The 12,577-nt window shown below is 45.0% G+C and overlaps 1 protein-coding gene across 1 annotated transcript; it reads right to left on the bottom strand.

The window, feature by feature from the left end:
* Positions 1-243: 243 nt before the first annotated feature.
* On the bottom strand, positions 244-6,654 carry atp1b1b (ATPase Na+/K+ transporting subunit beta 1b). Its single transcript, XM_035150614.1, has 6 exons — positions 6,411-6,654; positions 3,501-3,629; positions 2,435-2,590; positions 2,160-2,344; positions 1,941-2,024; positions 244-1,796 (listed from the first exon to the last, which is right to left on the bottom strand). The coding sequence occupies exons 1-6, from the start codon at positions 6,499-6,501 to the stop codon at positions 1,539-1,541; spliced, it is 903 nt and encodes a 300-aa protein (XP_035006505.1). The 5' UTR covers positions 6,502-6,654; the 3' UTR covers positions 244-1,538.
* Positions 6,655-12,577: the final 5,923 nt, after the last annotated feature.

Here is a 12,577-nt window from a genome sequence, read left to right as displayed (position 1 = left end):
ACTACTTTCAATGTTTAATGTTATGGTTTGTGTTGTATCTTTAGTGTCTTTTATTCTAATTATATATAAAGTGTTGGAGTTTATTGAAAAACGATACATAAATAAAATATATTGAAGTGTTACCTAAATTACCTTATCAGCTCTCCCACACATTTTCATGGACGATTGTGTGCAAGGTGAAATGTCTTCCTGTTAAAACATTCGCCGAGCTTCGTTTGTGACGACAGGAAGAAAAACACGAGAAAAGGTCCATTAGGATTTTATTTGTTTCTATCTCTGAATGACAGAGGTGGATGAACAGTTGTGGATGAACAGATCCCCATGAATATTAAAGCCGACATCTTCTAAAGCCTTGAGCTCTGCAAGAACTCTTGTTTTTTTTAAATGCATGAAGATCAGGTCAGTGTGGAATTAAACTGCCTGTTACTACATTCATGGCAGAAAGATGAAACATTGACTTATCACTTAACATGATGAGATCCTAAAAACGAGTACTGCATTGCTTCCAATTGGACTCTCTCCAACGTGTCACTTTGGTATTGCATTTATACATTAAAACATTCTGCGAAGAAACAAAATGTACAACTGCATAAATATAAAATCCTTCCACTGTGTTAGATGACATTCGGGTATGTACAGCACAACGCTGTGACGAGTCCAGCAACAAAAAAGACAAGACAACTTAAAAACGTGTTTAGCACCACTGCCCTGACAGCAGGCTAAAGGCTGGACACACAACTCTACATTCAAGGCAAAATAATCAAGAGTAAAAGGCATGAAACCAAGATTTAAAAATCCCCTTCACACACTTAGGTGATTTAACAAAGCACAGAAAGAAAAAAGGCAAAAGTATAAAGAGTCTCCCTTGATCAAGTGTACAACAAATAAAAAGAGGAAAAGAAAATTCCCTGGAGTGCAGCTTTTTTTTCCCTAAACACAGATCAGAAGAGTGTATCATGTCAAACCATTTTAATCATTAAGTAAGTGGGAGTGTGTGTTCCTGTCGGAGACACACACACACAAACACACACGTGCGCGCTTATAACTGCTAGAACGACGTGGGTTGGAAGGACCAGAGTTTGACGACTGCACGCTCCGGAAAACATCTACTAAAGCCACGGATGGCAGCGATACGCAGAGGGGACGAACACAGCTCGCTACACATCAGAAATGGAATTACACTTTACACAATTCATCGATGAACAATGTCCCATGGCTTGTGGAAAAGTCTCATTTACAGCAGAATAAATACTTTTATTAGGCCTAATCGCTACTCTTCCTCTAAATTACATTCTAAATGCTAGTGACAGTAGAAGCTAGTGATGAGAGCAAGACGGATACACGTCGGTCCTCTATCAGTTTTTTTCCTTTCATTATTAATTTCAAGACTAGTTGTGATTGCCATAGCCGCTACAACCTACCCCCCCCTCCTCCTCACTTATCTCCTATATTAGATCGGTATTTAGCTAAGGACAAAGGGGCGGAACAGGTGGGGGTGGTGGCGGTCAGACGAAGTATTATGGTTCTGGTGCCAGTCATTAACTGTTAATCAGGAACTTGATGTCAAAGCGTCCCTGGTAGCGGTCCTTGTCGCTGTAGTCAATGTTCTCTCCGAACACTTTGCACTCGATGCGCACTTCGCCTTTCAAGGTCAGGTTGGTGAACTGCAGCGCCACCAGTGGCTGCAAGTAGTGAGGGTGCAACAGCTTGCCGTAGTAGGGGTAATACTGTAGGGGGAAGCCGCCGCCGATGCCGTAGTACTTGATCTCTCCGACTTTCCCAGCATCCTCCTCTTTCTGGAAACCCGAAGAGATGAATACATGGAGTGAGAACACTTCAGAGCAAGAACAAAAGAGCTGAGACAGCTTCTTAGTCTGAAAATGTGTGTGATTGGTCACTTTTAACAACAACAACAAATAGACATGTCAATAACTGTTTACCTTGTTAGTGCAGTAGATAGGAATCACATTGGGCTGCACCTTTGGCTGAGCCTCTTCAGGGATGCTGTCATTCGTGGTTGGAGGCTGAACACAGAAGACAAGTTAATGGTTTAGCTTGTGAAAAAATCAAAGCCAAATAACACTTTGTTGTTTTCAACCATTTGTAGTTTTTTCCTCTCAAAACACAACTTAGATTGTAAATAGCTTTTTAAAAATTACCCTTGGGCGGAAGGAAACGATCCTGTTAAGCTTTACAATCAGGCAGGGCTTGCCCTCCTTGAAACCAAACTCGCGGTCCTCGATGCCGGAGCAGGGTCCCAGCCAGGTCCTGGAAAAACGACAGGCCCTCCTGACGCCCACATCGCTCTCCAACTCGTCCCTGTGCCTGGACTCTGCAGGCTCCTCTGGGGGGGGAGGTAAGGGAGAATTAACCAACACACAGGACATCTAGATTATATGCATTTTATATTTGTGAAGCAGCCATGAAATAATACCTCCACAGTCCTCGAATTTCATCTGGTCCTTCTGCTTCTCGTCATCATACTTTGCCAGGAACTCCCTCAAGGCTCTGGTGTAAGGCAGATATGTCTCCAGTTCCCCGGTGTTGAAGGCCAATTCAGATTTTTCTGACTTTGGGGTGTGTGAAAGGCCTGCAGAGACAACACATCCATCACTTTAGGGATTTACAGTTAGTCTGTTTGACAACACGTAACATTTTTAGATCACGTTTCCTTCCGGGTTCAGCGTTGTCGTTTTGAACTGAAGCTGAAATATCCACAGCGGTTTTCTTCCTCTCCAAAATAAATTAACCCGACAAGCAACTCCAGTAAAAACACTGAAAAACCAGCTTGGCAGACACAGGGTGTCAGGGGAGGATTCATCTCATTAAGAGGATTACAGTTATAAGGCTATAAAAAGTGACAGCGATGTGAGCGGAAACAGTAAGAATGAAGGTTGAAACATTTTGTTATGTGTAGTCATCTGGTTGACAGCCGGCGTTAATGGAAAACATTAAAAATGTCCCGTTTGCACACAGTCACAGGAAACACGTTTAGGAACACCAACTATGTGGGGAAACTTCTGCAGCTGATGTGATGAATATTAATGGCAGGTCTCACAGATAGTGTTTCCTCCTGCTTCCAGTCTTTACGTGAAGACAGGCTGAACAGGCGGAAAACGGTCCAAACGGTTTTGTAGTTGCAGAACCCTTGATAAATCCTTTTAAAGAATCAGTGACACTGTAGCATGTCATCTCTTAAGATAAATCTCTGATCACTGTCAGTGGATAACGTCTGATGTTCAAAGTTCATTCTTGACCTTGGATACAGCAGATGAGAAGTCCATTTAGTTTGTTTTTGAAACTGAAGTCACCATGACTGAAACTATAAATTATTCAGGCACACTGTTGTTTAAAATAAAATGTTATTTATATATTTGTATCCAAGGACATCTTGTTTTAGAACTCACTATAAGACATCAGAGCACAGTCCCTTGACCAGTTTGTATTACATCTGTATTCATCCTAACTATGAGCAGGTTTGCGTGGAAACCACTTCTTACCGGGGGGTGCAACTCTGTCCTGCCAGGTGGGCTTGTAATCGCTCAAGGTGAGCAGCAGGGCCTGGATGGTGCCGATGAAGATTCCAGCCAGGCAGCCGTAGAAGATGACGTAGAATGCGAAGATTTTAACTGTGGAGGAAAACAAAAAAAGAGAATGATCATTTCTGCCATGAGGGGAAAAAAAATAAAAAAGACACAACTGGTCCATGAGGGCACAGTCACACACGAATAAAACATTTGCCTTCTGTGGCGAAGCAAATCAGCCGCGCGGCTTTGTCAACTTTGACCGTGATATTCGACCTATGATTGAAATCAATATCTAGGAATACACACCTGCCACCACGGAGCCTCTGAGCCCATTGCTGGGCCCTATAAATATGGGTGGCTCTTTTAATTTAACTCTTTGAGTGGTACAAGTGTGCAGGCTTCATTTAATTTCTGTTGAAAAACTTCCGATCGCCTTGTGATGTGCGTACTGTTTTTTTCTTCCCCATCATCATCATCATCATCATCATCACAGCATTAGAGGCTGTCGTGTTCAAGAGCTCTTCAGCCTTTAATGAGGCCAAGTCTGGTTGCGATCTCTGTAAATTGATGAAAGATGGACTAAAAGCCAAGAGAAATGTCCTGGAAATGTGCAAAAAAAGTTGCCGTGAGCTGCAAAGTCGCCACTTCTAAGAAGAGGGCAGAAGATAACGTTATCTCAGGCTTACCCCGGGTCCAGGTCTGCAGCTGCTTGATCCCGTCCCCGCTCGGCGAAGACGTATGCGGCGGGATCAAGCAGCTTGACGAAGGGGAATGATTTTATCTGTGGGACCAGATGTGAAAAAGAGGAGCTGTGTACTTCTAAGAACCCGTAAGTGCACTGAACCCTGACTGACCTAGGGGCCAGCGTTGGTACCCAGTAAAGGGGAAATGTAATTCGCCATCACAGCTGCATGGTGGAGCAACTGCTAAAAGGAGGAGAGTGGCACAGAGTGGCAGGTGATTTAATGGTCTCATAAGACCATTAAATTATAGACCACATGTAATTCAGTTGAACTCTTTGGCCACTGAGCCGGAGCTTTGATTGGTTTATGGTACAAACCACAGAGAAATCCCCGCATGAAGTCCGCTAGTGGCAGCGAGATGCAAAGACTTGGGGTCAAAAGAACGCAGCGCAGCAGAGGAGAACCTCAAGGAGTGTGAGAAGACACCAACCCAAATAGAAACCCAAAGTTAAACAAGAACAGCCTCATCTGCATTTGGAGCAGCATTCAATCCCCATGACCCTGAATCGTTGTGCAGAAACAAACTCTGCACAATGCAGATTATAAATGCTGTCAGGGGAGCTTTACTGAATATCAACTTCTACTGATAAATACTTTTGCATGTTATCCTCAGGCTCTTAAATCTATGCCAGCCTTTAAGCAGCCATCTACACTACTTTGCGCAGATTCTCCGGCTCCGAGGATTGTCTGCCGGACATGCTATCAATGTAAGAAAGTACAAAGGTAGCATTCATAATAAAACAGTAGCAGCCATTGTCTTTACAGATTTACAGGAATTCAGCAGTAAAGCTCTGTGCACGCTAGACAGTAATCACCAAAGGCACGGCCGTCTCTGCTTTCTAATCAATTTGGAGCACGAAGACGGTTCAGCGGAGCATTGGAAATCTATTATCTGCGCTGCGAGGGAATACATAAAGCATGGGTGAAAGTCAACCAGGCAGCCATACGTTGCTTTGGCGAGGGCCGCTGCTGCTGCAGGAGGCAATGTCAAAAGGTCACGGCTGCCTGAAAAACGCAACACACGACACATTACGTGTTAGATGCAAGGACGTAGATTAAGGGGACGGCTGCAGCGAAGGAGGTAGAGCGGGTCTTTGAGTGGTCATCAAGACTAGAATAGTGCTTTACACCTGACGTGCAGATCTACAGCACCTGATCTGAGCTGCAGCACGAAAAGGACGAGCCACATTCCACTCGTGCATGTCAAAAAAACTACAGAAATGGCCAAAAAATACATGCGACACGTTCCAATCTCATGCATTGAGGTCCCACATGTCCTTTCCTCAGCACAGCACTGCGCATGGCACACCTCGCAGATGCATCAGCATTTTTCAGATGACCTCAGAAGGACAAACATGATCCAACACCCCCCCCTCCATCACCATTCTCCTCCTCCTCAGCCTCACTCAGCTCCTGCACTGACCCAGCAGACATGGCGTCACTGAAACAACATGTTACCCAGGTGTTAGTGTCTCCTCGGCGGCCGGGGATGCGTGTTTGACATTGGGAGGTTGGGGGGGGGAGGCGGGACAAGGACACCCCGGGGGCGCACCGTGCGCCGCTGCTCGGGAAACGGGAGAAGAAAGGTCGCACACAAGTTAATCAGCGGGTATTGTTCGTTAAGATCACAGCGACATCCGATCACTGGAGGAACCCGACACGGATCGATAGTCAAACCCCCGGCTCCCGTTTCCCGAGCGGGGCCCGATCACCTTGGCTCACCTTGGACGGTGATGCATTTTTAACCCTTTGCGGTGCCCACTTCCAAAAAATAATTAAAAAATTAAAAAGACAGAGAGACAAGTTTCCCCAACGACAAGCAGCCAACGTGAGGTCCCCATCATTCATTGGCTTTGAGCAGCGTCGACGCAGAATGAATGGAGATCAGCCAGAACTAGCGACACACACATTCGATCACCTTTATTTTTTTTTAATTGAACCACAGCTTATTCTTTTCAATTAGTGTCCAACACACACAAACACGGGTCTCAGCTCCTGACTGCAGCAAAGTCAAATGGAACAGGTGGTGGGGAGCACGAGGCGGACCGGCAGGCGCGCGACAGGTGCCGGGAGCGCGCCGGCCCCCCCAGTCTTATACCGTATTCTACACGAACAACCGCGAACACGCGTGTATACTCACACCAACTCCCCCCGGTGCGACCGAGCAGCTCCCGCTTCTCAGAGTCCCACACGAAGCTCTTCCAGCCGCCGCCTTCTTTATTCGAAGGCATCTTTCTATTTAGCTTTTTGGGGTTTTTTCTTCTTGTTGTTGTTGTTGTGTTAATTTCCTCGGCGGACTTCCCTCCAGTGTTGTCAAGCCCAAAGTCCCCGCAGCAGAGGCACCCAGCTCGGTCCTGTGCAAGGCTCCCGCATATAAACCCGTCCCTCCCTCCCCCGACTCCGCCCGAAAACTCCCGACGAGTGACCGGAGGAGGAGGGCGGGACCGCGGCGGGCTAATTGGCGGAGCGCGGAGGCCGTGCGTAGCTCCCCGCGTCACGATGACGGACAGGCGGCCCCGCGGAGGCCCCCGCATGCGCCGGCCCGGCTCTGCAGATACCGGGAGCCGTGTGGAAGTGTGCTCTCTCTCTCTCTCTCATCCACAATCAGGACACCATCATTTTGTCACAGCAGCACTTTAATACCAATTAGGGTTTTTTAAGATTTTAGATGAGTTCACCCCAAAATGAAAATGCACTCATTGTCTCCTCATCCCTATGCAGATGGAGGGGGTGGGTCCACAAACACACTTTGGGGAGTTTCAGGGGGTAAACAGCGTTGCAGCCAAATCTAGAACGATTGATTTAAATGGTGACAGATTCTTAAAACGTAATAAAAAGCCTCATACTGCTCCTGTGCTGTCATCCAAGTGTCCGTAACCTCCGGCATTCAAATTCCCCCTGAAACGGCGTCTTTTACACCATTTGTGTAGCCTAAATGTCCTCTGATGTCCTTCTGTGCATCACAGAGGACATTTGGGCTAAAAACATGGTGTAAATGACACCGTTTTGAAAGTTGGGGCTTACGGACACTTTGATGACACCACAGGAGCAGTAGGTTTTTATTTCTATTATTTATTATAAGGTCTGAAGAAGTGGTCCCAAGCTACTTCATTTGTATTGGATTTGGCTGCAACTCTGTTTACCCCTGAAACTCCAGAAGTGGTTTCACCCACCCCTCCACGGCATGTGTGAGTATATAATGAGTGCATTTTCATTTTTGGGTCAACTATCCCTTTAAATTTAGTTTTTGTCTTCACATCTTGGCATCACGATGTGAAGACACGTGTTTCTTTCACTTTAACATGTTAGCCTATGGATCTTCTTTGTCTTATTGTCTGCTAATCCATAAATACAAATCAATCATACACACACACACACACACACACACACACAGCTGACAGTGTATTCACAAATCCTCCTTCCTGAAGGTTAATTTTTCTGAAACTGCTTCTAAAGAGGTGCTGGTTCAACCCTGTGAGGAAGTGGTGTGAGCGGGGCAGCGGTGTATCTGTCATGTTCGTCTGCCCTCGGCGGACAAAATGACACAAGCGCCCTCCTGTACGACACGACTAACTGCAGCACGAAACGATGAATCAGCAGCTCTAAAAACAGTTTCAGCACAAAAAGAACATGAAGGAGGATTTATTACAGGGCTGTCACATTCATTTTTTACTAGGTGTTAAGCTATATAATGTGCAATGTATTGTCACGTATACATGCATAAATGCACAGAGGTTGTAGATGATTGTGAAAGAAAAACAAGAGGAAGCCATGGAGTGCGGTGAACATATGTCTTTTTCCATTCACCCGTTCACACACACATTCAGACAGTGCCTCTAAGTGCAGTACTTTCTGACGTCACTGCCGTTAGAGGCACTTTGGGCTTTAATATCTTGCCCAAGGACACTTCGGCATTGAACCGCCGACCTGAACCTCTCTCTCCCGAGCCTCAGCTCAAAGTCTGACTGAAGGTGTGAATGTTAGTGTGAGTACTTGTCTCTATTTGTTGGCCCTGCCACACACTGGCCACCTGCCCAGGGTGTACCCCACCTCTTGTCCAACGTCAGCTGGGATTGACTCCAGCTCCCCCTGTAAGGCCAAGGTCCTGGTTCACGTTGGGGTGTAGTGGCGTTTATTGCGTAATCTGGACTACATGCCAGCAGCCGAATTGATCTGTTGTGTCAGTCAGGAGTTCCCGCTGTACATTCATATCAGGTCCTTAGGACAATGCTCAGCAGCTCTCGCACAGCTAATCTTGATAAGGATCTAGGCCCTTGGAATCCGTCACACCCCCCACCCCCTCATACACCTACCCCATCAGCGCCCACTATTCCAGTGACCCAGCCACTGGTCATGAATACTGAGCGCAGCTAAGTACAGTGACGCCAGCCTGAGATATTCCAGGACATGCATCCACATGCATCCGTCTCAATCCACAAAGGGACAATAAACCAGACAGACTTTCTCTTATGAGGCTAATATCTGTTAAAAGATGCATTTCCAGGATGTTTCCCCCTGAGAAGAGGCTTCAATTTAACCACAACATCACTATCCACACAGAATAAACCTAATTTTGGACCCTGTGCTATACCAGCAGAAACTAGATGCTGGCTTTTAGGACTTTATTCCAGATTTGACCTTATTTTACAAACCTTGGCATAGGTGACATTACATGTCCTCTTTTTTTGTTCGAAAGAGCCGAAGCTAAAGGCTCATTATTCAGCATCACTGTTCAGGTTGAGTCACTGCGTGCCGACAATTACGTCAAGTCACATGCCGAATACCAGATTACAGTGTGCCAACCTACAATTCTGAATAAAGTCAGTTCATCTTAAACAGTCATTATGGCAAGAGTTTCATCCCGTCCACTAACACATCTGAGCTACAGGCCTGTGTGGCTCACACACAGATCTGTTCCCAGTTTAACTTGGTGGGTGTCCTGTGTTGTTGTGTGCAGTGGACCCCCCCCCACACACACACACACACAGACACACACACAACACAGGGATAAAAAGCTCTAGTTACACAGCATTGCCAAGTATACACATACAAACCTGTATATTTATCCTTCTAGCTACAGCCCATAACCCCTCTCTGAAGCCGGCTCCAAGGGCATTTCTGCTGCCAGTGCCAGGTGCCACTCGATGACCCAATTTTCTATCTGAGCTGGATTTAAATTACCCAGCGCTAAATGACTGTGGCTCCTAAATGGTGCATATGCCTCATTTAAATTAATACAAATAATAGTTTAAACATTTTATTTACAAGAAATGACTCAAACTGTTGATGACCTGCCCCTCAACCATGCAGTGCGTGCTCACACACACACACACACACACACACACACACACACACACACACACACACACACACACACACACACACACACACACACACACACACACACACACACACACACACACACACAGACGCATGTAGATCCTTCAACTTTCACATTCTTGTCTGGCTGTGTGAAGTGTGTGTGTGTTCATGCATGCATGTGTGAAATCGCCCAGCAATGTGCTGCCACCCGTGTTTCTCGTGCTGCGTACATTTGTTTGAATGTAAACACGCGTGTGTAGGTGTGATCCGTCGGGATTACGCAAAAGGGCGTTTTGACCTTCAAATACCAGCCCAAGGACAAGACAAGTCAAATCACTAATGTTGTCCAACACTTTAAAACCACCATGAAGGAAATACTTATAAGTATCCCAAGGGCCAATTTTCCATATGTCAACCCGACGCAACTGTAAACCCAGTTATACATAAAGGAAGTGAACTAAAACAACCCATCAGCCCAAAGGAGGCACATCCCTGTCCTATGAGTGTGGCCATTAACCAACGAGGGATGTATCCCACAACTGCCATATTTTATTCCTCTGTGTCACAACCCTCAATTTTTGTCCAAAAACTATTATAATAAATACAGTATGTATATTAAAACAGATCTAGTCAACTCGTCCTATGTTGATGTAAAGTATAATGTATCTATTTGCAGTCTGATCCATCCCTGCAGATATAATCAGGCTCTCGGTATTCTGGGATGGACTGAAAGCTGCTTTGTGACCGTGAGAAAAGCGTGAAAGAACCACATCAATGCAAACTATTACAAAATGTCCTTTTTACACTTTGCCTGTCAGCATTCTTCTGCCTTTTGCAGAGGTCATCAAGGAACAAAATGAGGCACGGGGAGTTTAACACGGCCCGAGCAGGAGTTCAAACATTATTTCCTTTTAGATGCACATATAATTTGTGTTATGTGAGCAGCACGTGCACAATTGGCAGAGTTCTGGTGGTGGTTGAGTTTGATTGACAGTGTGTAAAGTGTTTAAACAAGTGATCTAAAAAAAAACAATACATTTTCATCATCATCATCATCATCATCATCAATATTGTTTTTCCTAAAGTGCTCGTAGTGAAGAACTTTCAGAGATTCATCACCAACTCTCCCTTTAAGGAGCTTTTCAGCCTTTTAGCTGAGATCCACCGAGACACGGACCAACACGATAGTTTAGGTCTTTTCATGGGATTTATCGACAATAAGAAAATTATAGCCTACAATATCTTGAGGCTTATCTGCTCACCATAGTTCACTTGAGAGGATACTGAAGTGTGGGAAAAAAACATGCGAATGTCGTGCTCGATATACATTAGACAGAGGACTTTATTTCAAGCTACACCTATTTTTATTTATTTTATCTGCAGTCATAGTGGACTCCCTCTTCTAATCACTCAGAACCATGCTGGTACTGCGTATTTGTCCTGATCCAAAAGTGGGCGTAATTTGCACGACTACAATGCTCATTTCCTGTGTTTATCTGCTGAAGGTAACCATCAGGTTGGAATCACAGAGGCAGGGTTTGCGGAGCAGCCGCTAAGATAAAGCCTGCCATTTTTTCCCTAATGATACAGCCGGGCGTCTAACAGCGACCACACCCAGACAACTGATGCCTCTTGTTGGTGTGTGTACACGGTAAACATGTGTATGGTGTAAGGTTGAGTGGGGGGAGGGGAGACTCGAGGTGAAAGTGAGTCTTCCTGTTTTAGTTAGGGGTTTGCTGTCTGCGCAGGTGGCAGACAGCAAATGCAGGTTTCTGTATCCGATCAACTCTCACCATCATTTTCCCCTACTCAGGCCTGCAGTAGTATTCATGACTGGCAGGGGTGTGTCACTCTGATGAAACCGGAGCGAGTCCCAGGTCAGTCTGACCTCTGTGGTACAATCCTGCTTTGCTGGAGAGTGACAGTGAAAGTTGACTCTCACAATGTAAAATAGGTGGATTTTATAACTTAACTCAAGGTGGTGGAAACTGACCCACTACCGGGTCTTTTCAGGGTGAAAGAGGTTAATTACTGATTAATTAAAACAGAACTGAGGATTATAACTTTGTACTATAGCACTGACCCCTGTTAACTGTCGTTCTTGCAGCTTCAGTGTGAACTATTTTTAAATGCCAGGGATACGCTACATTACTTTTGTATTATAATCATGTTTTATTTAAAACATTTTTTTTTATTAAAGTAGCAGATTAACATTTTGGGGAAGAAATTAATTTTTTCCCTTATTACATAGAGATATAAACCTTGAATGCATAATGGAATAGTCAACAGTTTCAGCATAATTGTAATTTTAGCCACGTCTACCATCTGTCTGGAGTGTGGTAAGCGTAAAGACTCTAAGCAGGTAGTCAGGCAATGACCGAAGTTCACACATATACCTATCAACACATCTAAAGCTCACTAATTGATATGTTGCATTACATTTATTTTAGACCATAATGCATGTCTGAAAAGCAGCTTATGCTCAGCGAAAACAAACCGTGGCATCAGCTTTCTGTGCTTGGTGCACAGACATGAGATTAACGGTCATCAGAGCAAAGAAGTGACCTTTGATTGCAAGAAAACTGATGACCTGAGAAGGTGACAGGGTTTCCAGGTCCATGTTTTTTTCCGTGGAATGGGACTATATCTTTGAAGAGTTGCCACAGGCTGAATTGTTGGTCCGCTTGTTGTGTTGAGCTGCTTCTCATGCAAACTACATGAATATCCAGGGGTTGAAGAGGGCCAGAGCTATCGGTCCCTATAACTGATGACTCATGTTACATCTTTTTAACTTCTATTTCCTTCTTGTACAAAGAGTCATTTCGAGTATAGACAGAATACTACAGGATCACGTTTCGGGCTCAGTCATTTCCGCCTGTATCTGTGCCCACAGACAAAGCTCCTGACCTTGACCACGTTGTGCACTCTGATAGCCGACTGTACTCTGTAGCTGTTTATAGGTGAAACACTGAAAGGAATGCCATC

Source organism: Hippoglossus stenolepis, chromosome 24 (assembly GCF_022539355.2).
Source record: "Hippoglossus stenolepis isolate QCI-W04-F060 chromosome 24, HSTE1.2, whole genome shotgun sequence".
Taxonomy (NCBI): domain Eukaryota; kingdom Metazoa; phylum Chordata; class Actinopteri; order Pleuronectiformes; family Pleuronectidae; genus Hippoglossus; species Hippoglossus stenolepis.
Note: the sequence above shows the minus strand (reverse complement) of the source record. Positions and strands in the feature narration are given on the sequence as shown.

What these genes read in the sequence shown, in the direction of transcription:
- atp1b1b (XM_035150614.1), bottom strand. Translation starts at nt 6,501, where the DNA reads ATGCCTTCGAATAAAGAAGGCGGCGGCTGGAAGAGCTTCGTGTGGGAC. An exon ending in GAAATTCGAGGACTGTGGAG is followed by an intron (nt 2,345 to 2,434) that starts GTATTATTTCAT and finishes CTCCCCCCCCAG; the next exon opens with AGGAGCCTGCAGAGTCCAGG. An exon ending in TCGTTTCCTTCCGCCCAAGG is followed by an intron (nt 2,025 to 2,159) that starts GTAATTTTTAAA and finishes TTCTGTGTTCAG; the next exon opens with CCTCCAACCACGAATGACAG.